The sequence below is a fragment of the Furipterus horrens genome, unplaced genomic scaffold (assembly GCF_987537825.1).
Source record: "Furipterus horrens unplaced genomic scaffold, mFurHor1.1.pri manual_scaffold_1, whole genome shotgun sequence".
NCBI lineage: Eukaryota > Metazoa > Chordata > Mammalia > Chiroptera > Furipteridae > Furipterus > Furipterus horrens.
This window is the reverse complement of record NW_028327171.1, coordinates 196,579,284-196,602,585: the sequence shown is the minus strand read 5'-3', so window position 1 is coordinate 196,602,585 and position 23,302 is coordinate 196,579,284. Positions and strand designations below refer to the sequence as shown.

Below are 23,302 nucleotides of genomic sequence, written 5' to 3'. Positions count from 1 at the left end.
TTAATCCAAAACTATAATCATGTAACTATGTTTTATATTCCCATAACTATTGCTAATTCTACTATCAAAATAGTGGAAACTGATTCTTTTTTGTTTCCTCATTGACTTATACTATTAGGCTCTTGATAAAGAAAGTAAAAAGGGCAACATGAGTGACAGAATAATCAGGAGCCTAGGAGTCAAACTGAAGTGGATTCAAATCCTGGCTCAGTCACTTTGATCTGGAACAAATCATCTAACTTCCGATTACCTTAATATTTTTTGTAAAATGTCAGTAACTACATCACAGTGTATGATGAAGATTATATGATAATACGCTGAAAATACTGAGCTCAATTCTGAAAGCAAAGTGGCTGTACATCAGTTATTTACCTACATTATTCCTAAACAACCCACAACGAGGCCATCTCTTCAGCCTGGAATATCCCAGGATGAGCAGGTAAGAGCTTTCCTGAGTAATTGATTGCCTGTGTGTGTTGGGGAGAGGGTCCGAGGGTAGAGGACATGGGCAGAGCAGGCTTAATGAGAGAAAAAGATTGAAATCCAGCTCATAAAACAAGATATTGAATGACTCTTCAGAAAACATGAGAATGTCCTTCACAGATTTTGAATAAGCCCAACCATGCTAATACTTACATTTCTAAAAGGAAATGACTGCTGGTAAGAGTGTGAATTATAGTTAAATTGCAAGTGAGATAATACTCCTTCATGTTAATGCAGCACATAAAATACCATAAACACTAACAAAAGAATTAATCTCCATGAAGCAACCAGGCAACAACAATTACGTAGTCTAAATAATCAACTGTTGCAATTCTTTCCATACAGGCAATCAGTATAAATCTCTGGAATAGTTCTCTATAGATGTCATAACAAATGATCACAAACTCAGTGGCTTACAATAATACTAATGTATTAAAGTACAGTTCTGTAGTTTAGAAGTACAACAAGGGTCTCCCTGGATAGGGCTGTTTTCCTTTCTGGAGGCTCTAGGGGAGAATTCATTTCTTTGTCTTTTCCTAGCTTGTAGAGTCTGCCTACATTCTTTAGTTTATGGCTTTTTCACCATCATCAAAGCCAGCGACAAGTGGCAGTCCTGCTATACATCATTTTGATTTCCTCTTCTGCTTCCCTCTCCTACTTTTAAGGACCTTTCTTACTACTATATGAGGCCCACCCAGATAACCCAGGACAATCTCCCTCATTAGTAAGCCTTAATTCCACTTATAACCTTCCTCTTTGCCAAGTAATCTAACATTGTCACAAGTTCTGGGGGAGGGAAGGGGGATGTATTATTTTTTCTACCATAATCTCCAAAGGAGATCACCTGTGAATTACATAACATTAATCTCTGGTAGTAAATAATATAGTGTAACTCACACATACCTTAATTCATTTTCTTTCAGTGATTCAAAAACAGAGAAGTGTTTCTTTTTTTGACAACTTTAGAACCTGAGAAGCAAACGTATTCCATGTTATTTAACAAGAGCAGAAATGGGCAATGCTATGACAGTAAGAGCTGTGTGAGCTGATTCCACCAGGTGATGGAAATGGATTATCACTGATGACAGGCTTTTTTTTTTGGTTCCAGAAAAAATAAGGTAACAAAATGTAATATCCATGTCAACAAGCCTTATAAGGCTGTCTTCACACACCCCTGGAACTTTACTTAGAAAGTAAAAACCCTTAGTATTTTCCATATTATCAAATATATAGAGAGCTATATTCTAGCAATTATTATGCTGCAATTACCAATGAGACAAAAAGGAGTTAAACTGAAAACAATAATGCAACAACCCAAACCAAGTATTTGTGTAAAATGTTTATGTTATGAAGTTCTTTCAATATGTGATTTCTCTTATCATCAGATCATCTCTCTAAGGTAGACAGATATTATTTCATTTTAAAGAAAGTGAACTACAAAGAAAGTTAACTGATTTTACAAAGCCTTGCAAAACTAGCAATGGAGCTGCACTTAATCTCTGGCTCAGGCCATGATGGTTCTCTCACTATATAGAGGTGAATCAGATTAATTAAATATGCACAACAGCATCTTCATAAACAGGAAGGAAAGGAAAAGACCTGCACTGTGGCACAGAGGAGGAAGGAAAGGAAGAGCGTGGAAAGAGAATGAATATTTGTCAAGAGGGTGTGTAGACATCAGAGTACCTTACTTATCATGACACTGTTTGCATGTTGATTAAATCATTCAGCAAAATGAGAGAGAGCAATTGGACCAGTGTCATTTCATCAGAAATGCTCTGTTCTGTGATATTCTCATTTACTATGCGTATCAGTCTCCCCCAGCGAGAGTGAAAACTTCATGAGGGTCAGAGACTAAAACATTACAGTAAGAGCTCCTGAAGCACTCTCTATGCAGAATTCATTCTTTCAAATTTTTTGAGTGATTAATGGGTGACATTATACTGGTGACAGTATAGCATAATGGTTAAGAACATGGGACTTGAAGTCAGTGGATCTGTGTCTGAAACCATGCTCTGTCAATGGCTAGCTGTGTGACTTTGAGCAAGTTACTTCACCTCTGTGAGCCACAATATCATTTGTAAAAAGAATGACAGTGATAAGACTTATTCCATAAGTTTGCAGTAAGGATTAAATAAGTTAATGCCTCTAAACACCTGGCAGGATGCTGGGTACCTAACATGCACTCAATAAATGTTTTACTACTGCAACATACTGAAATTTCAAGTTCAGAAAAATACTGGAGCTACATGCTGATCTCTGTAGATGTGGAGAAGGGGCATTTGCTTGGTTCCCAAAAATAAACTGACACGTTGAGAGAAAAATCTTTAAAAAGTGACTCAAAATGTATTTTTAAAACAAACTTTTAATTTATCCCACATGCCATTTGGAAGATAGTTATAGAACAAAGAAGAAAAAGTCATAGATGCAGTATGATTTACAGTCCATATAAACGATTACAAACAAGATCAGTTTGCAGACACAAGTTCACTGACAGAAAACCTTATGATAGGTCAAGGTTTACAAAGGCATGAAGACCTGAGATATGGCTGGTCACAGAGGGGGACATTCAGAAGAAGGAATATGTGCAATATACTTTTTAAAGTAATTTTCTTTGTTCCTAGAAAGAAACAAGTTTAGCTGTCATCAGTATGTTATCTTACCAAAGTCCAGCTAACTTACTTTCCAGTGTGTACTTGTTCTTAGATCTTTAATCTTTCACCATACATTTTCAGACCCTAAATGCTCCTACACACAGACAAAATGAGTACAGGGATAGAAGTACATTCAAGTAAGAAAGAGGAAAAGAGAATACTAATTTCCTAAAAGGAAACTGACACATATTAAATGATCTCTATCATACTTAGAGTGGTATTTATAAGAGAAAATTCAAGCCAAGCAATTAAAACGTTTTCTACCCAAATGTAGCAGAAAAATGAACAATCACAGAGCAAGTACCATAGATCAATTTAGAAGAGAATCTGATGCCAAACTAAGGTCATAAACTCTGCCACTGACACTTCTTCTGTATCTTTAGTATTTATAGGAGCCAATTCATGGAGCCTGAAACTTTTGTAAAGTAGCACTTTACCCCTGAATTGTCAGCTCCGGGGCTCAAGTGGAAGAATGACAGCCAAGTTCCTGGACCATCAGCTCTTGGACAACCAGATGGAGCAGCTCTTTCGAGCCACAGATGTTGGTTTAGAGAACATCCTCTACTTCTCCTTTGCTTCCTCCGGGGTCTAGGGTACGTTCCAATGGTCTGGAAGACACCTCCTTTGGAGTTTCATCTCCCCGCCTCCCGTTGCCTTCCTTTGTCTCTTCCTGGATCAGGTGTGGCAGGCAGTCCTGCTCTGAGTTACTCCAGACATAGCCGGGTAAAGTCACGTGGCTGTCAGGCTGTCGGCTGGCCATCTTGGTCGCTTTGCCAGAGATGAGCATCATACGAGCACTCCCCACCATCTGCGACTGGCTGCTAGTGCTGTGCGTCATGGTGGTGAGCACTGAGCCATACCTGTGGCCGCCGCATGGGGGCGTCCTCTTCCAGTCCACGGAGAGATTCCACCGACTCCACATCTTCTTCACCTCAGCCTGAACCTAAATCACAAGAACCATAATGTGCATTAGAAATCATGAGGGAGACCCTGCAGCTTTGTTAGACGAATGTTTGCCCCAATTTCAATGATTGTAATAATCATCCATTAAGGCTCCAATGTGTGCCAAGGACTTGGCATATATATTCTCCCTGAGTCTCAAAAAATCTGCACGGTAGGTGTTGTTACTGGTGATGAGCAAACTGAGGCTTACAGGGAATTGCCCAAGGTTAGTCAGTATTTTAATAGAGGCTGAAACACAGCTAATAGAAATATGACTTGTGGGAGAGGAAAAAGAGGACTCGGGTTGAAGGAGAAAGATTAAGAGTGGCAGCTGTGGCTGAGGACTGGCATGAGAGGCACTCAGCCTGAGATGTGACTCTATCACCCTGCCTCGGCATACAGAAGGAGGAAAATGGGAGGGAGGGCTGAACACTGAAAAACAGACACTAGAAATGCATTCATCATAGTGTAAGGCTCTTGTTCCCATTCATTCCACTGAAGATTCAACTCTACTACCACTGCCACTTTCCAGAAGGAAACTTATGTGGAAGTTCCATGGGAGAGTGGAAAACTGGAAAGTTCACATCACCTAAAAGAACGGTTCAATCATCTCTCTCTGGCCAACTTCTGGATGAACAGAAATTGTCCCACCACCATCTTGTAATTTAAACAACGTCAAAATGTCCAAGTGGATTTGTCCCAAGAATACATATTTGAGTTTCTCATAGAACTTGAAATAAATTTAAGCATGAAGGGGAATATGAAGTCCACTTGTCCTTCCAAGTCTCAATTTGCATTCAGTGAGTTGTCTTTTGATACCAGGGTTTATAAATGAATTGACATTAGCTTATTGAAATTAATTCTTGCTTTCTCAAAATAACTTATGATTAAAACATCTCTCTTCTCCCTGGCCATTTTGTCTTGTAACTCCCAGGGAGCTTTGGTCACATTGTGATAGAGCCCCTGGGATGTTCGGCACTCCTTGGACCTACCTCTCCATTGCAGTAGCAGTAGATGATGGACACGAAGAAACCCTGGGGAACAAAAAGGCACATTAGGTGCTGACCATTCATAAAGATCACAGCACTACAGTGTCTCGTGTCAAATGAGCCCTTCAGAAAAATTTATATATTCTTCTCTCCTAATGTTTCCAAATCCTTACATTTGCATTAAATTTATCTGAGATCTTTCCTTGGTGTCAGCTGAGCCAAGCAAGTAGCTGAATAAAACATGCTAAGATACATAAAGGACTGATTTCTCTTCTGTTAATTTTATTTACTTTGCCATTCAAAGGTCACTGAGTAGCCCCTGGTTGGTAAGAGATATTTATAGACTGTAAATGCTGGAAACTACAGATGTGGGGTCTTATATAGTAAAAAGACAACCTGTTTTTATTTTTTTCATTCATTCAAAATTATTTATTGAGTTTATACAATGCAAAGTGCTCAGCGTGCCAAGGATAAACAGTTTAATCAAGGCAGATAGGGTTCCTGTTCTCTTAGACCTTGCATCTAGAAGGAAATACAGATGGATAAAATATAAACAAACAACCACACAAGAAAAATGTAAGATGATAAGGGTTATGCACGTAAAACAAGTGGGATTGACAGAGAAGAATAAAGATGTATCAGATATGAAACTCAACGAAGGCCTCTCTGAGGAGGTGACTTTTCAGCTGGTTCGAATGACAAGAAGCCAGACCTCATGAATAGGAAAGGGAAGAACCTTCCAGGCCAAGGGAACAGCAAGTGCGAATCCCCGAGGCAGGAATGGGCTTGAGGAGGTCTGCCATGCAGAGCTGTGCACAGCAGGAAACGGCATTTGGGTTTTATTCTGAGTGCAATAGGAAGCCTCTGGATACTTCTGTCAGATAAGTGGCACGATCCAACTTATTTTTTAGGTCCTTTGGACTACGGTACAGAGACCAGATTGAAGGCGGCGGGAGGTGGCAGCAAATGCATCCCCAGGAAGAAAGGGTCGTGAGGCACTCGCAGTAATCCATGTGACTGATGATGGGATTATTTTCAGACAAGATAAAATGTGTAGGAGCCACCTCTTCCTCATTTTTGTCTCTTTTATTTCCTCTTCCCTGCCTTCTCCCTCTTTTGCTTTCATTCATTTTCCGTACCCATGCAGAGGCCCCTAACCTGTATGTGGTGCAAGTTTAAAACACGCTTTCTCGTCTTGCCGCCCAGGCTCGTCCTGCTGTGGTCACAGGCTAACCTGACCTCTGCAGGATGGAAACGCACAGGCGCCAGAAAATAGCGCCCTCTCATGGCCCTCGGGAGCCGGGTGAGCGAAAGCCAGAGACGGGTAGAGGATGAGGCTGCAAGGCCGGGGGCAGAAAAAGCAAAATACCAGAACCAAGTTACTAGATGGCGCTCTACCTGAAAGGAGTTGAAGAAGAGCTCACAGTGCATCCGGATCTCCCACCCCAGTCCCGAGAAGGAGTGGGGCAGGCACACGAACACGATGTAATGCACTCCGAAGACCAACACCAGGACCAGCGTCGATTTGGCGAGTTTCCTGCAAGAGAAAGCAAAGCCTTTTTGTTAATCAATTCAGTGCCTTTCAGTAGCGACTGCTTGCTGGAAAAAAAGTCAGGTTTAGCAGAGCTAACAAGGGGCTGACTTCTCCCATCTGTTTGGATACCACAGCTTCTGCTAGTCTTTCCCCTCCTTCCTCTTCCTGTCACTTTTATACTAAATCAGGTAATCTCACTTCCCATGATTATTATCCCCTAAATCTCTCTAATCTTATTTCTGCTCTTCTTGCTTAAAGGCTACTATTTTCATAAAGCTGTGAAATGCCTTTTTTTTTTCCCAGTCCCAAGTCCTCTTTAACCTCTATGTTTGAGATTTAAATGAGTATCACTTCCATTTATATTAGCTGTCTTTACTTTCATAGGCAGCATTTTGGCTTGTTATGTTCACTTTAAAATCAACTATTCCCTAGTTTCTTCTTACACTTGGATCTCCATTTATCATTTCACATTTTCTTATGAGCTATGTACCTTCTCTAAACAGTCTATATCAAATATTCTAGCTCAAATTGTCTATAGTTCTAGATTTCATTTTGGGGTTTGGAGGTTGGAAGCTAATCAATTTTACTTTATTTAGTTTAACTGCCTTTTTATATACATTTTCTTGTGTATTTGGAGGAATCCTAGGTTTTCTCATTTGATGAGTTGACTAAAATGGCCCCCAAATGATTCCTACCTCCTAGTATTTATGTCCTTGTTAAACCTCTCACCTTGAATGTGGGCCAGACCTGGGACTTAGTTCTAATGAAGAGGGTATAGCAAGATAATGGGATGTCACTCCTGCGATTGTTACATGAGACTGTTATTTCCATCTTACTGGCAGACTGTCTCCCTTGTTTGGTTCAGTGAATCAGTTTACCATGCGGGGAGCTGCTCAACTGAGAAGTCCATGTGGCAAGGAGATATGGCACCTGGCCAACAGCCAGAGAGAAAGTGGATCCTGCCAACAACCATGTGAACTTGGATGTGAATTCTTCCCCAGTCCAACCTTCACATAGGACTGCAGCCCTGACTAACATGTCAGTTTCAGCCTTGTTAGAGACCCTGAAACACAGGGCCCTGCTAAGCCAGGCCCAGATTCCACATCCACAGAAACTGTGAAAGACCAAGTGTGTTATTTTAAGCCACTAAGTTTGTAGTAATTCAATTGCACAATAAATAGCCAGTACATCCAATCCATCATTTTCTGGTGTTTGGTTTTGGGTTGGTTTGTTTGTTTTGTCTTTTGCACTTTCGATCCCAGAAACTATCAAATCTGGCTCCTTTCTTATCTCTCAAATATTCCTTTTTCTCTGTGAATCATTTATGCCCTGGGAATCTCTGACCACTGTAATCTTTTTCCCCTCCCACTAGTCTTTCCTCCAAGTACTTCATTTTCTTTCTTTCTTTCTTTCCTTCCTTCCTTCCTTCCTTCCTTCCTTCCTTCCTTCTTTCCTTCCTTCCTTCCTTCCTTCTCTCCTTTCTTTTTCTTTCTTTCTTTCTTTCTTTCTTTCTTTCTTTCTTTCTTTCTTTCTCATTTACTTATTAACTTACTTAATTTTCTTCTTGGAAATGAACTGTGTGGGCAGGTAGCTATCACAATGGACTGAGACTAAAGAAAACTAGATTTGGGTTCCATATTTGACATTAACTACCCATGTGATAATAATTCAGTTATCTTCTCTATAAAAGGAGGGACTAGGGCCCAGAAGTCCATCGGAACTCTAATAGCCTAAGGCTTTACTAGGGATCGTCTTCCAGACACATCCATTATCCTAACATAATGATCTTTTCAGTTCCTGCAGGAGCTGGAATGTCCCATAAATTCATATTGAAGCAACTAATTTAGACATTTGGATTGCACATTGCTCCACCTCATTCTCCTCTGCCTCTCTTATCTCTCTTTAGTACCTGGACCATCTGCTCCTCTTGGTTCAGGGCCATTTGCTTGGCCTCCCATCCATAGTTTGCCCACTAACCTGTGGGCATTCTCCTAGGATGCTCCTGGTCCTCATATCTCATACCTTGAGTCACCTAAAGTCCATTTACTTTGAAAATTCTACCTAAGTCCATTTTATTCAAGGCAGCTTTCCTGATGAGACAGTGGATTTCTCCGACCTAACTAATCCTTTCAGCTCTTAGAGGCTCCCTGGGATGTGCTTGTCCTCCTCCTGAATCCTGACTAGTGAGTAAGTACCCTCTTTCCATCACTGAATGCACAGCAGGACACACTGAATACCTTCATGGCATTTTAGTGGAGTCTAATCAGATAAAGGGGGAGAGCAGGTTCTACATTTGCAGAACCTTCGGAGTCTCATCTAATATCACACTGAAAAGAAAATTGTGTTTCCTTCTTTAACAGGAATGGATAAATCCCCCTGGAAACTGTTTTCAAATCAAGATTAGTTCCTACTGTGTGTACCTAGGAGCGAAAAACTAGGTTAAAACAAAAAACAAAGCAGAAAAACACACTGTAAAATGATCAAAAGTTTAATAAAAGTTTAAGGACAGTTTTGTTCCATGCAGAGTAAAAATAAAAGTTGTCAAAAAACTAAAATTTAGCAGCTATCCTGCTAGCTCAGCCATCTGGGTTTTCTTGCCCTTTGTCTGTGACCAACTTCTTCTACAGCTCACTGGAGATAAAAGTCAATTTGTAGAAAACAGACAGTACTTGAATTCATTTGCTATTGCTATGTAACAAATTACCACAAATTTAGTAGCTTAAACCAAACCCATTTCTTATCTCAGTTTCTCTGTGCCACAAGTCCAGGCACAGTGTAGTTGGGGCCTCTGCTCAGGGTATCACAAGGCTGGAACTAAAGTGTTGGGCAGGACTGCATTCTCATCTGGACCTCAGGGTTCTCTTCCAAGTTCATTCAGATTGTTAGCAGAGCGCAGTTCCTTGCAGTTGCAAGACTGCTGCTGGCCAGGGGTCAATCAGTTCCTACAGACTTGCCTCGGGCTGTTTTCAGGTCCCAGCTACAGGCTCACGCCAGAGGTCAGATTACTTCTTCAAAGCCAGCAAGAGAATCTCTCTCCAGGCTGCCAGGACTGAGTCTTATATCACCTTTGCCACATAATGTATCCTAAATCCACCTCTCACAGTAGTTCAAATAATTTCTCTCCATAGAAATGCAAACTGTGTCCAACAGAATGCCCCTAATTATAGCCCTACGGATATGGACAAGTTTCGCTAATTCACATCATTTCATCAATGCATTTCAGCATTCATTATTCTCTTTCAGACATATGCAACATCTGATCAGTTCCTTCATTAATGAGTTAAATAAAATCTTCAAAATGTGTTCTTTTATATTTGTATAAGAGCTACCATTACATTCTCTTTTAAAATTGATCCTTCAAAGACAGTGAACAAGGTAAGTAGTTGTGCATCCTAGGCCAATAGGTCAGCTGTCTCTCTATTCACTTATAAAGACAGACTTTGTCATGCATCAAACCATTCAGCAATCCTGGGCACTGATTTGGTTCAGGGTCCATCTGGTCACTGATACACACTGTATATGGGCACAGCCCAGCTCTCTGAAAAGTCACAGCTGTCTAATGAGAAAACTCAGGGATGAAAAACAAAGTGGCCTTCTGGCTTGTCAGAAACATGGTGGTGGCTCTGGGTCCAAGGACAATGCCATGAGAGGAATACAAAAATGTCAAACGGTTTGTTGGATTTAAGTGTCCTATGTAGAAAACAGATACCCAATTCTTACAGTATCTCTTCCTAGGCGATCTCTCCCCAGGTAAAAAGTTCTGAAAAATCTCTACCTGTCTCCTAAGAGTCAACTTAGCTTTTAAAAAAATACTATTTCTTCCTTTTTTGATCCCTTTTGGGCTTGAATTAATCTTTCCTTCTTTTTTACACATGTATCTCTCTCTCTCTCCATACACACACACACACACACACACACATATATTTTTATATACACATATATACATACATACATACACACACACACACACACACACATATATATATCTTTCTCTCTATCTCTTTCTCTCTCTCTTCTGGCAACAACCATGTGAGAGAACTTTTATGATCCCATGTCCAGGCGAAGATAGAGGATCAGAAAAGGAAAGTATTCACCCAAAGTTACACAGCTAGTAGTAGATTCAACTTTAAAACCTGTATAACAAATACTGGCTGAATTTATTGCAAAAATAATAAATATTAAATATGATTTTTGTCTAATATTAAATGGAAAGTCAAATTAGTCAAAACATTCAAGTACTCTTTTACAATGATCTTGCATTTTTCATCTCTCTCATTTTCTTCTAGTCTTAGCAATTATTGCTTAATTTACAAAGGAATTGACTTTTAATTTAAAAGAGAAAAATATATTAGTTCTCTTGTTAAATCTGATTAATTTCTTCACATCAATCTTGTTTTAAAATACCATAAGTGATTGTAAATTGTTGTTATGCAGGATGTCACTTTCAGGGAAAACTGGGAAAAAGGCATTTGGGATCTCTGTATTATTTTTATAACTACAATTATCTCAAAGTAAAAAGTTTTTTAAAGCTAACTGAATTGATTCATTTCAGTTTTAAGCCACTTTATCGGTGAGTGATATCACATATTTTTCAGATGTCTTTCTTTGTGTGTGTGCAAAGCTCACCTGGAGAGAATCTGTTTTCAGACAGTAATATGCAAGAAAATGTGTTTAAAAATTGTTTTAAATGTCACAATTTGGAAAAATGTTTTTCATTTGAATATTTGTTTGAAAAAGATAATTAAAAAAAGTATACATTTAAAGGTACAAACACTGCGTGGGGGTGAATTTAAATACTCAATTAAGCCTCATAGGAGGAATATCATGGGACAGAGACACAGGTTACATTGTCCTAAGTCTCTGTTTAAAAGTCAGAAGCTATTTAAACCAGATCCTCTATGGTCTTGGAAACTACACACTAAATTGAATCCCCAAATCCCTGCCAAGGAAGTTCCCACATTTTTCTCTCCAAAAAGAAATTCATTTCCCACTCCATTTTTATCTGTAGCTCAACTTTGTTAAAAACACTAAATATGTTTCTTCATTGAACAAAATGTATTTTGGCTGAAAAATACTTTCTGTGACAACTATTAGTCTAGACCATGTTCTAATTAATCACTTCAAACTTAAACCTCTGGGCACCTGATTATTTAAAAATAATTATAATTTTTAGTAGTAGATTATTTCAATCCTTAGTAAATTATTCTCTTCAATTATTCTGACAAATAAACTCCATGAATAAACTCAAAATATTGTCTATTCTATTTTTAAGATAATCCACCCTTTGTTCTCTCTAGAGTTTCTCAAATCTCTTGGGCAACTTTTTACTGAAAATACAAGTTCATATCATTCAGACTGTAGAAATAAGTCGCTTTTATTCAAACTAGAGAAATAAGCAGCTTTCCAACACCATTGCACTTTTTCACTTTCTGAAGACTGAAGGGCTACTTATTTTTTCCATTGTTCTGTCATCCTTTGGCTTTTGTCTTTACCAAGGGGATATGACATGAGACAGGCTACATTAGAATAGCAAAGGCCCTTCACTGTAAACTCTTATGCACAATTTATATTATAACACTGAAATTATAATATTATAAATTTATAAAAATTATAAATATTATAATTGAAAACAATGAGCTAGCAACTGCTAGTTTGTTCATACTGTGTCCTAGTCTAGACTCCAGTCTACAGCTGCAGCCTTTTCAGTAACTGCTGCCTAAATGCTGAAGGGAAATAATTCAACAAAGACCCTATAGCACATTTGTGATACAGAATCAAAATGCTGACTGTGATTGCTTCCTTTCTGTGTCTGAGACAGTGTCACATAGTTTATAGGAAAATCCCAATCTGCTGATAACAAATATACATATATATTTCAAATTTAAGTACACTGGAACAGTTTTGGGTTATTTATATTTTCTGCCCTGGTTGATGTAGCTCAGTTGGTTGGAGTGTAGTCCCATAAAACAAATGATGCCGGGTTCAATTCCCAGTCAGGGCACATACCCAGGCTGCGAGTTCAATCCCCGGTCATGGCACGTACAAGAAGGCAATCAATTGATATTTAATGTTTCTCCCTAACATTAATGTTTCTTTCTCTCTCTCTCTGTCTCTGTCTCTGTCTCTCTATCTCTCTCTCAGCAATTAAAAAAAAAAAGTCCTTGGATGAGGATAAAAAAGAATTTAAAATATATTTTCCTAATAATATTTATATTTTATGATAAACCACAAATTGAACCAACAAAAATACACATTCACAAACTTATCTCTTAGAAACATTTCAGATCAATCAATATCTGTTCTTTACAGTAAATAGTGATGGAACATTTCCTCTGATGGATGCCTGTCCTGGAATTACCTGTATTGCTTTCTTGTGTCGTGACCAACTGCATTGGTCTCCCAAATTTTGGTAGCCAGAACTCTAACCGTATTCAGGAACAGAATAAAATTCAGCTGAAAGAGAAGGTAAGATTACAAAGAATTATTAAGTTTGTCTTCAAGATGTTTAAAACCTTTACATGAATTGAACTTCTCTGTATTCAAAGACTGAAAATTACCCATTTCGTAAGTGTCAGTGAGGGACCTTGAGATAAGATATTGGAAAGCTAGTGACTTTTGATTTGCCCTCATGAAGACACAAGAAGAAAACATTTCAACAGCGCTGGAAACTAGAAACATTAGGAAATGACCTGCCAGAATCCAAAGGGAATGTCCAAACCAAAGTGCAGATCAAGTCCTTCCTATAGGAGACTCTCAGGATGAAGGATAATAGTTATTATGTAAATGTAACCAACTGGCCTTTTTGAAATTAAGTCCTAGCTTCTGCCCCTATTTTAGGGAGAGAAATAATAGAGTTGCTTGGGGTATGCTGTCTCTCTCATAACATATGAAGAATATTAGTTGAAGTGTATAAGTTTTTAAGGCAAATAAGATTCTATATAAGAAAAGCCTCCCTCACCTGCTACCATAGGGAATCAAATTGAATTTGAAATATCATAAGTGTAGGCATCACCAGGGACAATCTGGCCTTAAAAGTGGAGGGAGGGTATTCACAGGATAAGCCCTTTTGTATCTGAGGGCTTCAGGGATCAGTGAAGAGATTCAAAATGAAGAAAAAGAGCAGGGTCTCCAGGTCTGGCACCATAGGAAATGGAAGCATGCCCCCTTGAGTCCTTCATTCGGGAAGATGTCTGCAGTCCACAAAGTGCTAGTGCTTAGAATTAATGGGAATGTGGACTGGTAAGAGTGGGCCTGTGTTGATGCCAGAGCAACAGCCACAGGAGAGGGCCCACCCACAGGAGAGGAGAAGAGAGGGGAGGAGAGTGGAGGGCATTCCCTCAGATATTCTGAAAGGTACTTGGGAGAAAAACCACTTATAAGAAAAAACACTAAAGATCTGGAGGTCTCCATTTAACGCATTCTAAGTAGCCTGCAGCCTCCTCTAGAGCCGCTACCTGGTTAGTCATTCAAACGAGACCATTATTCACACACTGAGCAAGCCCATGACACACACCACTAACTCTCTGGTGAACACAGAGGTTAGTTCTTAACGTGGGTACACAATGGTGCTGTGAGTCATAATAAATAACTAAAAACAAGTAAATATACCAATAAAAAGTAACCAAAAAATAAGTAACTGCTATTGCCTCATATTTTCCTACAATCCGTCAGCATTTACAATGCAAACCATAAGCTCTCATAGTGACATCAGTCTCTGCAGGATTACTTAAGAGTCAAAAAAACTACAGTAGTGTTATCAGATTAATATCAGGCAAGACACCCCCCAAAATATTTCTCAACATTCTTTGAATCTGTGGCTTATTTTTGAGAAGTTACCAGAAAATGAACTACTGCTTGCAGAGGAATAAGTTTGGAAATTCTAACATCTCAATGAGTGACTGGTCCTGATTTCTAGTCAAAGTCTCTTTAATAAAAGCTATGAGTTGCTCTAAGACTGAGCCTAGGATTTTCTATTTCATCACTCCTATTGTATAACTACTGCTTTGATGTGTGTGATCCTGAAAGAAATTTTTATTCTTCAAATAGAAAAGCTACATCATCAAATTAGTTATATACCTTCTTTTTATTGATGACATTTGAAATTTACCTTTTCTTGGTTCCATTAAAAAAAAAAGGTTCTCCTTTATTGTACATTCACAGTTGAACAGCTGAGACAAAGCAACACATTGTACAGAGAAATATTTTGAGACTTTATGGCATCTCCAAAGGGATTGATCTTTAAAAATGGAATGTGTGGGATTAACTCACATCAGAAAGCCAGGTATTGCCATCACGTTGCCCATGGTCACCTGCTGCCACAGCACTGACTATCCCTTTGCTGCTCACCTTAACAGCCTGCAATTGCTCCAATGTTACTACAGCTCTTTTAATTCCTGTGTCTTTCTTTAGAAGCCCCCATCAAGAGTATGGTCTCTCATATGAAAATAGGAGGATGTTCAAAATACCCTAATTGAAGTCCAGGTCAATCAGATAGGATTATAGATTTAAAAGTGGATAATTAGTATTTCTCCAACAAATACTCACACCTCCAAACTAGCTCATCTAATCCATTGCCATAAGGCCCCAGGTTTTCTTTAAAACTCAAGCTACTCAAATCACTACCCTGCTTAAATTTTTTAATGTCTCACTATAATTTTAAGGAAAATTCCAATATTCTTCAGCATAGAATGTGAGTCCAATCATTATTCAATTCCCATTCAACCTTCCAGTCTGATCTGCATTTTCTGAAGATGCTGCCTTCACATAAGACACTGAAAACCTGACCTGTCCATCTACACCTTGGCACTTGCTAAGAAAACCTGCCCAGAAAACCTTTCACTCTCTGCCTATTAGGCAAGTTCTACATTTCCTTCATACTTTAGTTCAAATCTCACCTATTTGGTGTTCCTATACTAAGCCCCCTAGACAGACTTGGATGGTTTCTCCTCCTCCTTCTTGGCTTCATGATGGCCATAGAAACACTCAGACAGCCTATCGGATGCCTACATACCTCCTCTATGATTACCCTGCCCCTACTACTGCTAGCATTACAACTACTGCTACTTGCGTTCTGTTGTTTACTGGGTGCTTGTCATAGGTTAAACACCTTACTGAGTCTTCAGAATAACCCTATGAAGTAGATACTAGAATCCCCGATTTCCTTTTTAGAAAACTACAGCTCAAGGGGGCTAAATTATAGTAAATTCAGAAGCTAGGAAGAGTTAACACCAGAATTCATGCACTCATTCACAGCATGCCATGGGTATCATGCATGCTGTTATGAGTTGTCTGTGTTCCATTAATGAGTTGTATGACTGGTGACAAATTTTATTATCTACTAAATGGTAAGTCAGTAAGACTAGACTAAATCTAAGAGCCCCCAAGCTCTTTTTTTTAGTCAAGTACTCTGTGTGTCAGCATCCCCAGTCATACCTACAACTGTAACAATAATATTGATATATTGTCAGTTATCTACGAAGGAAACTATATTTTAAATGATCATTAGGTATTTAAATGTGGAAAGTGCTTTAAAATTTAGGCATGTTGGTCAAATAATCTTATGATCCACTACAAATAACATTAAACATATGGATATTTTCCATTCACTCAGCATTTGCTAAACACCTAGAAAAATAAAAGAATAAGGAATGGTTCTCCACCCCAAAAGGAGCTCACAGGAAAATGAAGACAGTAAGTAAAATGCAATATACTTTAAAAGTGCCTGACCACAGGAAATATCGCTAGCCTCCCACAACCATGTGGGCATTCACTAGTTACACTGATTAGGCCTTTTGCAGTACTTCCAAATTTCATTGTTAAAGAAATTTGTCTAGTTTGGTGTTCTCCAAAAAGCAGTTACTTCGGGTGCCACCACTATGACTTTGCCATATCAATTACTTACCTACTACTTATGTTCTTCAAACAATCCACTTTTATTAAATTACTGAAATTTAAATTCCATATCATTACCATAAATGGAAAACCAGTAGAAGCTGCTATAAATAAGAAGCAACTGTAAAAATAAATACAATGGAAACGAGTCACGTGAAATTTTATCTAGAGTGGGTTGCCTGTCTCCCACCTTCCACCCCCAAAGAAATACACCACACATGTCTGGGTTGTGTTAAAGACCAGTACAAAAATGAGAATTTCTCCTTGACATCTTCAGAAGGATTGGAAAGGACCAATGGTCTCAATATATGACTCAATGTTACTTAATGACCTTGGACGTACCAGCTAAATCCTCACATGCAACAAGTATACAACCCACCTTGGGAAACATCGGCTTCGCTTACATCCTAATACCCCTAATAGTAAAAATTGTGGGCTCTGGACCCACAAGACACCTGCCTGGGTTTGAGCCTCACTTTAGCACTTTCTAAATGTATAACCCTAAGCAGGTGATGTAAGTTCTCTTGAACTAAAACTGAGACAAATGAAAAGAATTATCTCAAAGTTGTTTGAGAATTAATACAAAAAAGATTCTGAAACAATTCTAAAGCAAAAAGGCACTCAAAAATATCTAGTCACCAAATGATGAATAGAAAGTGAAAGATTTCACTCTGTCAAAGGATAAAAGAAAAGACTTTTTCTCTGGTCATGTAGCTCAGTTGGCTGGATCATAGTCCCTACATGCTAGTGTCGCAGGTTCAATCCCAATTTGGGGCACATGCAGGAATCAGCCAGGGAATGCATGGATGGGTGGAACAACAAATGCATATCTCTCTATCTCTATCTCTCTTCAATAAATAAATTTTAAAAATTAAAACATTTTAGTGAGGATAAAATTGAGCAGGAACTAGAAAGACCATTTGATCACCTGTCAGTGGATGGTGGATGGATGGAGCAGACTAACACATACAGGATAAAGGAAACAACTGATTAAGATGAATACCACTGAGTTCCTCTTTTTCTTTTCCTTAAATGATAAATTCAAGATCTCAGATTTCTGCTAGAACCAAACCTCTCTCCACCCTATATTTTATTGACATCTTTGAGGCCATCTCCTAAGTACTCATAAACAAGTCTGCTCAATTCCCAAACTATAACCTTATGTCTGTGGTTTTACTTCTGTTCAGTTGGTATAGTCTCTGTTAGGTGATACCAGTGTAAATGCAGGTCCTCGCATCTCAGGGGGCATTGCGTGGTGAGGATTTATCTTATCTGTCAACCTCACCTTTACCACTTCTAGATCACGCCACTCTGCCTCCTGCTTTTCCTGCTCTTTGAGCAGAACACCCCACTCCTTCTAATGTTGTTCTGGAAGGCCCAGAACCCAAACAATGCTTCATGCTCTGAGGTCAGTTAGGAAACATTTTTCCTCTCATATTTTTATGTTACACAGAAGAGTTTTAAAATAATTCTCAAATCAACATCAAGATGCTGCAGGTGAATAATTAATAGTTATATTTGGAGAGATTTATTTTCAGAACAAAAAAGATTAATGTTTCCTAATGACTTCAGTTCTCTTGAACATAATTTTTACACATCTGAACAAAAACACAGAAAACAACAGTGGTACAAGTTTAGATTCTAGGATTCCAAAATCAAGTGGTTCCTTCCAAATTTGTACCAAAGTCTGTGATTATCCCTAAAATTCAATTAGTTTATTATCACTTATTCCAATTAGAACCTGTAAATACTCATCCTTTGCAAGCGTCTCTATTCTCCTAAATTTATTTTGCTTCATTTACTGCTTAGAAACTCTGATCACATTTAATCATATTTTACTCCCAAATATACAAAAATCAAATTAACAGAATCTATACTATTATAATTTCCAAAGCCAGAATCAAGTGAGGAATACAACTTACATTTAAAATTCTTGACAAATAATTTTTGACAGCATCTGTTGAGCCTATTCTATTTACATAAAGCTTTCTACAATGTAAGACTAAAAAAAAAACCACTGATCCTAAAATTAATATATAAAAACACTATAAGCATTGCCATGAAGATGGAAAGATAAAAAGATCCTTTTCTCTTAATCCAAGAAACAATTTTTTATTGAATGTATTGGGCAAAAAATAATTGACCTGTTTTAGAATGCAAGTGAAATGAACATATTAAAAAAATGTGGGTTATAATCTTGATTTTGTCACGCTTACTGTGTGACCTTTACCTGCAGTTTCCTTCTCTAGGAAAATGAAAGGGTTGCATGAAATGGACTCAGAGTTCTGAAATGATACTTGCTTTGTGCTCTTATTTTCCCTCTTCCCTCTTACGTTCTCCAGGGCATCTAATTTGTATGCATGTTTTATTTTTTTGACAAGTATTTACTAAGTGACCACTATTTGTCAGGAAACTTGCAAGGTGCTGGGAATACAGGTTAGAGAAAAAATATGGGTTTTGTTCAATTAACCTTGCAATTTAGTGGGCAAGATGGCATTCAACAGTCAGAAGCATTAAAAATTGTAATGACCATAAGAAGAAAAAACTCATTGTGTTCTGTAGGTTATAATAGGTGACTTAAATTAGATTGGAGGCATCAAGGAAGCCACAGTGAAGTGGCATCTAAAGTTAGGAGAGATTGAGCAAAACAGAAAAAGGACTCCTGGACATGTACAACAGTGTGGCCATTGCTGGGAGGAGGGGGGTGTAAGGGGACTAAATGGTAATGGAAAAAATACAATAAAGATTAAAAAACAAAAAAAGAAAAAAATTCTTTAAAAATTAAAAAATAAATAAATAAAGTTAAGAGTAGAAGGAAGCACATCCCAGCCTTGCAGGGGTACAGGGTAGAATGAAAGGGACAGCAGTAGACTAGGTCAAGAAACTGAAAGGAAAACAATGTCATGAGGCACAGCTGCAGAGGGGGTGGGCATGAATAACAGGGTCTTCTCTAGAGTATCCGGGGCATTCAATTTTACTATAAAAGTACAAGGAGCTCATGGGGTAGAGACATTGACCCTGAACTTAGAATCCCAGCTCTACAGCTTACTAGTTATGTGACCTTGGGCAGTTTCCCCATGTAAAGCGATGGAAAGGACTTTTTAAAAATCGATGAAATACAGCACTTAAAACAGTCCCAGAAGTGGTAAGCACTGCGCAGTGTTTGTTATCATTAGCAATACTCCTGGCTTCGGGACAAGAACAGCTCACAGGCAGGAACACCACAGAGTGCTGAGATGGGGGTCCGGGGCACATCCCCGCCCTTATTGGCAGGTTCTTCGCTGTACAGGAAATGGTGATAACCTTAAATTATAATAATGCAACAAGAGTAACTCAGTGAACAGAACGGTGCTCTTGAATCTCTTCCCTGATTTTTTAGATTAAATGGACATTGTAATATTGGAAAAATATTTAAGAATTCTTGCTTTGGAGCTGTCATAATTTTAGTTCAAGAAGATGAAAATGGCCTCTTCTACCTAACTTTCCTTCCAATTTTATTGAGTGCACCATCACTTGTACTTCTTCCTCACCAATCATAAATCTTTTAGGATGTCTATACTGTAATCACTTTACTGTTTCACTTTGCAAGTTAGAAATCTCAGCAAATAAACATCTTAGTGTCAGCCATGAATAAAGATCTGATCTCCAACCTAGACTCTCTCAACAGCTATTGCCGTAATATGAGAGTTTCCTAAACTTTCCAAAACAAAGTGACAAACTTTCACTGGGTTTTAACAGCAGCTTAATCATGCGTCCTTTAAAAAACAAACAAACAAACAAAACTATCCAGGCTTTTAAACTTACCCCAATAGCTGCTAAGATTGGGCCTTGATAAATCCACTTGATGTCTCCACCACTAAGTTCCCAGCATCTGAGACATGAAAAAGATCTTTCATAAATAAATTGGCAGGGCAAACAAACAATGAGAATTAAGCAGTCTTTTAGGTTTACCGAAAACTCCAGCCCCAAGCTTTTAAGAAACAAATAGAAAAAAAAAATTCTTGTAAAATGCCCAAACCAGTGGGGGCAGTGGTGTGTGTAATGGGCCTTTGTTTCCATACTATTAGCTATAGAGTATTATAAATATTGGTGAATTATATCCAAGTAACAAGAGTCAAAACCATATTTCCAGAGCCACAAAAAACTAGTTTTCTAAATGTAGTGCAACTGACACTTTATTTTTATTATCATTGGAATGATAAAGTGCTCTCACTTTCAGCAGTTAAAGCAATTCTATTTTATAACTTCCCAACTGGTAGAACACTGACAATAATGAAAAATCATTCTTATCCATAGGCATGCAGTAAAAAACTTACAATAGGCTCACCATCCTTGGGGCACGCCCACTCAAATCTTCTTTTTGAGCAAATTTTCTTTCTCTTAAACTCTAAGGGTCCTCGCAAGACTTGCAACCAGGGGAGCAATGGTCATCCTGGCTAACCCGCTAACCCCGTCTCCAAGGTCCCACTTTCTCTGACTTTCCATTGAGCTTACAGCAGCTCTGCTTGGGGCTCACTTCTTTCTCATAACATTTTTAAAGAGCCAAAGTGGTCCCACCTAGCTTCTCTCCTGTTGCTTCTTCTTTCCTAGGCCCTTCCTTGTTTCACTGTCCCCAGCTTTAATAAATGTACTCTCAGCATCAAAAAGACAGAAAAAAGAAAAAGAAAGAAATGATGCTTACTGATAGGAATGTAATAAATAGAAAACTGAATGCAAATGACTTTTGTCCATAGAAATAGAAATGAGCGGTGTTAGGTGGAATATGGTTAATTGTGTCCTGTGAATATTGATTAGTTTTTGCATTTATTTGCAGATTTATTTATTTTATTTCTCCTTTGAAGCAGTTATAACATCTTACTGGTTCAGTCATTTATTAGTGAGCTAAAAAATCTTAGACAGGTGATCATGTATATTTGTATAAGATCTGTGATGTTATCTTTAATTTTTAAAAGTTAATTTTTATCAGCATTTGATGAAAAACAGTACGTGTTATAGTTATTATCTCTTACTTCTCTCCCACCCAACTAGAATTTAAGTTCTACATGGGCAGGAATCATTTGGTTCTTGTCTTCTGTTGCATGTAAGTGCCTAGAATACTACATACCATATAGGTATAAATATTTGTTGATCTGAATTGAATTCAAAGTAAGTTTAACTCCACCTCACCCAATCTGGCATGTGGTAAAGGTCTTTCGGTAGAATAACTAGCAGAGAGTTGATTAAAACTAGTTCCACTTAAAAGTTTAAGGTAGAATTTTAAAGAAATTATAATATTTTCTCCTTTTTGTTGAATTTATTGGGGTGACATTGGTTAATAGAATTACATAGGTTTCAGGTGTACAGTTCTATAATACAACAACAATGTAGATCACATTAGCCAATAAAGAACTGAGGGAAGCCGATGACTGGGGAATTCAGGAGCAAGTAGTAGGAAGGCTGCACCTGAAGATAATGATAAGATAATGATCATATTTTCAGAAACAGGCAAAGTCTTTCTACAGTTCATGTGCTCACATAGTGTGGCATTTTTTCTCACTGCAAAGCAGACCAATTATTTCTGAAGAAAATATCTAGTAACATAAAACATGTAGGTTCAAATTAAAGAAAGGGTCCCAGGAGCTAACAAAAATAGACTGTTATGAAGCGTACACAATCAGCAGATATAAAATTGCATTCTGTTAACATAAAAGAATGATCAACGTAACTGCAGTTAGGTTGAGTTAAAGCTGTCTCTCTTTAAATCACTTTTTCACGTAATATAAGTGTATGACTCTGCTCAGGCTTTAATTACAACAGTTTACCAACTGGGTGGTTTAAAAACAGACATTTATTTCCTCACAGTCTGAAGGCTGAAGTCCAAGATCTAGGTGCCAGCATGGTTCATTTCTGGTGAGGCCTCTCTTCATGTCATAGTGCCTGTAAGCCCTATACTTTGTACGCACATGAACAGATGGGAAGCTCTCTGGTGTCTCTTCTTAAAAGGACACTAATCCAGCCACTATGGAAAACAGTATGGAATTACCTCAAAAAACTAAAAATGGAACTGCCTTTTGAACCAGCGATTCCACTACTAGGATTATACCCGAAAAATCCTAAAACACCAATTCAAAAGAACTTATGCACCCCTGTGTTCACAGCAACACTGTATACAATAGCCAAGTGCTGGAAACAGCCTAAGTGCCCATCTGTAGATGAGTGGATCAAAAAACTGTGGTACATTTACACAATGGAATACTATGCAGCAGAGAGAAAGAAGGAACTCCTGCCATTTGCGACAACATGGATGGAACTAGAGAGAATTATGCTTAGTGAAATAAGCCAGGCAAAGAAAGAAAAATACCATATGATATCACCTAATACAGGAAACTAAAAAAAAACATAAACAAATTAACTAAATAGGACAAGGAGCAGAATAACAGTCAATAGGGAGGAGGGGGGAGGGAGCGAAGGGGGATACGTAAGGGAAGGGTTTAGTCAAGGAATGGGTATAAATGACTCATGGACATGGACAATGGGGAGGGATATGATTGTGGGAGAAGGGGTGGGCTGGGTGGGGGGGAGCAATGGGGGGAAATGGGACAACTGTAATTGAAAAAACAAAAAATAAAATTTAAAATAAATAAATAAATAAAAATAAAAAAACAGATTAAACATAAAAAAAAAGAAGGACACCAATCCTAGCACATCAGAGCCCCACCCTTACAACCTCATACAGTCACATTGGGGGTTAGGGCTTCCACAGATAAAGTTTGGGGGACATAGACCACTCCATAGCAATAAGTTTGACCACAAGAGCACACAGCAGGTAC

General features: G+C 38.2%; 1 protein-coding gene across 1 annotated transcript in view; it reads right to left on the bottom strand.

Moving 5' to 3' along the window:
- Positions 1-2,862: 2,862 nt before the first annotated feature.
- The window catches only part of PTH2R (parathyroid hormone 2 receptor), a 41,941-nt gene continuing 21,501 nt past the window's right edge, over positions 2,863-23,302 (bottom strand). Inside the window, exons 7-11 of the mRNA XM_090268719.1 lie at positions 20,298-20,364; positions 12,961-13,055; positions 6,467-6,605; positions 5,072-5,113; positions 2,863-4,080 (exon numbers count right to left, since the gene is read on the bottom strand). Coding sequence (XP_090124845.1) covers positions 3,685-4,080; positions 5,072-5,113; positions 6,467-6,605; positions 12,961-13,055; positions 20,298-20,364 — 739 coding nt within the window. The 3' untranslated portion in view covers positions 2,863-3,684. The remainder of the gene's footprint in view (positions 4,081-5,071; positions 5,114-6,466; positions 6,606-12,960; positions 13,056-20,297; positions 20,365-23,302) is intronic.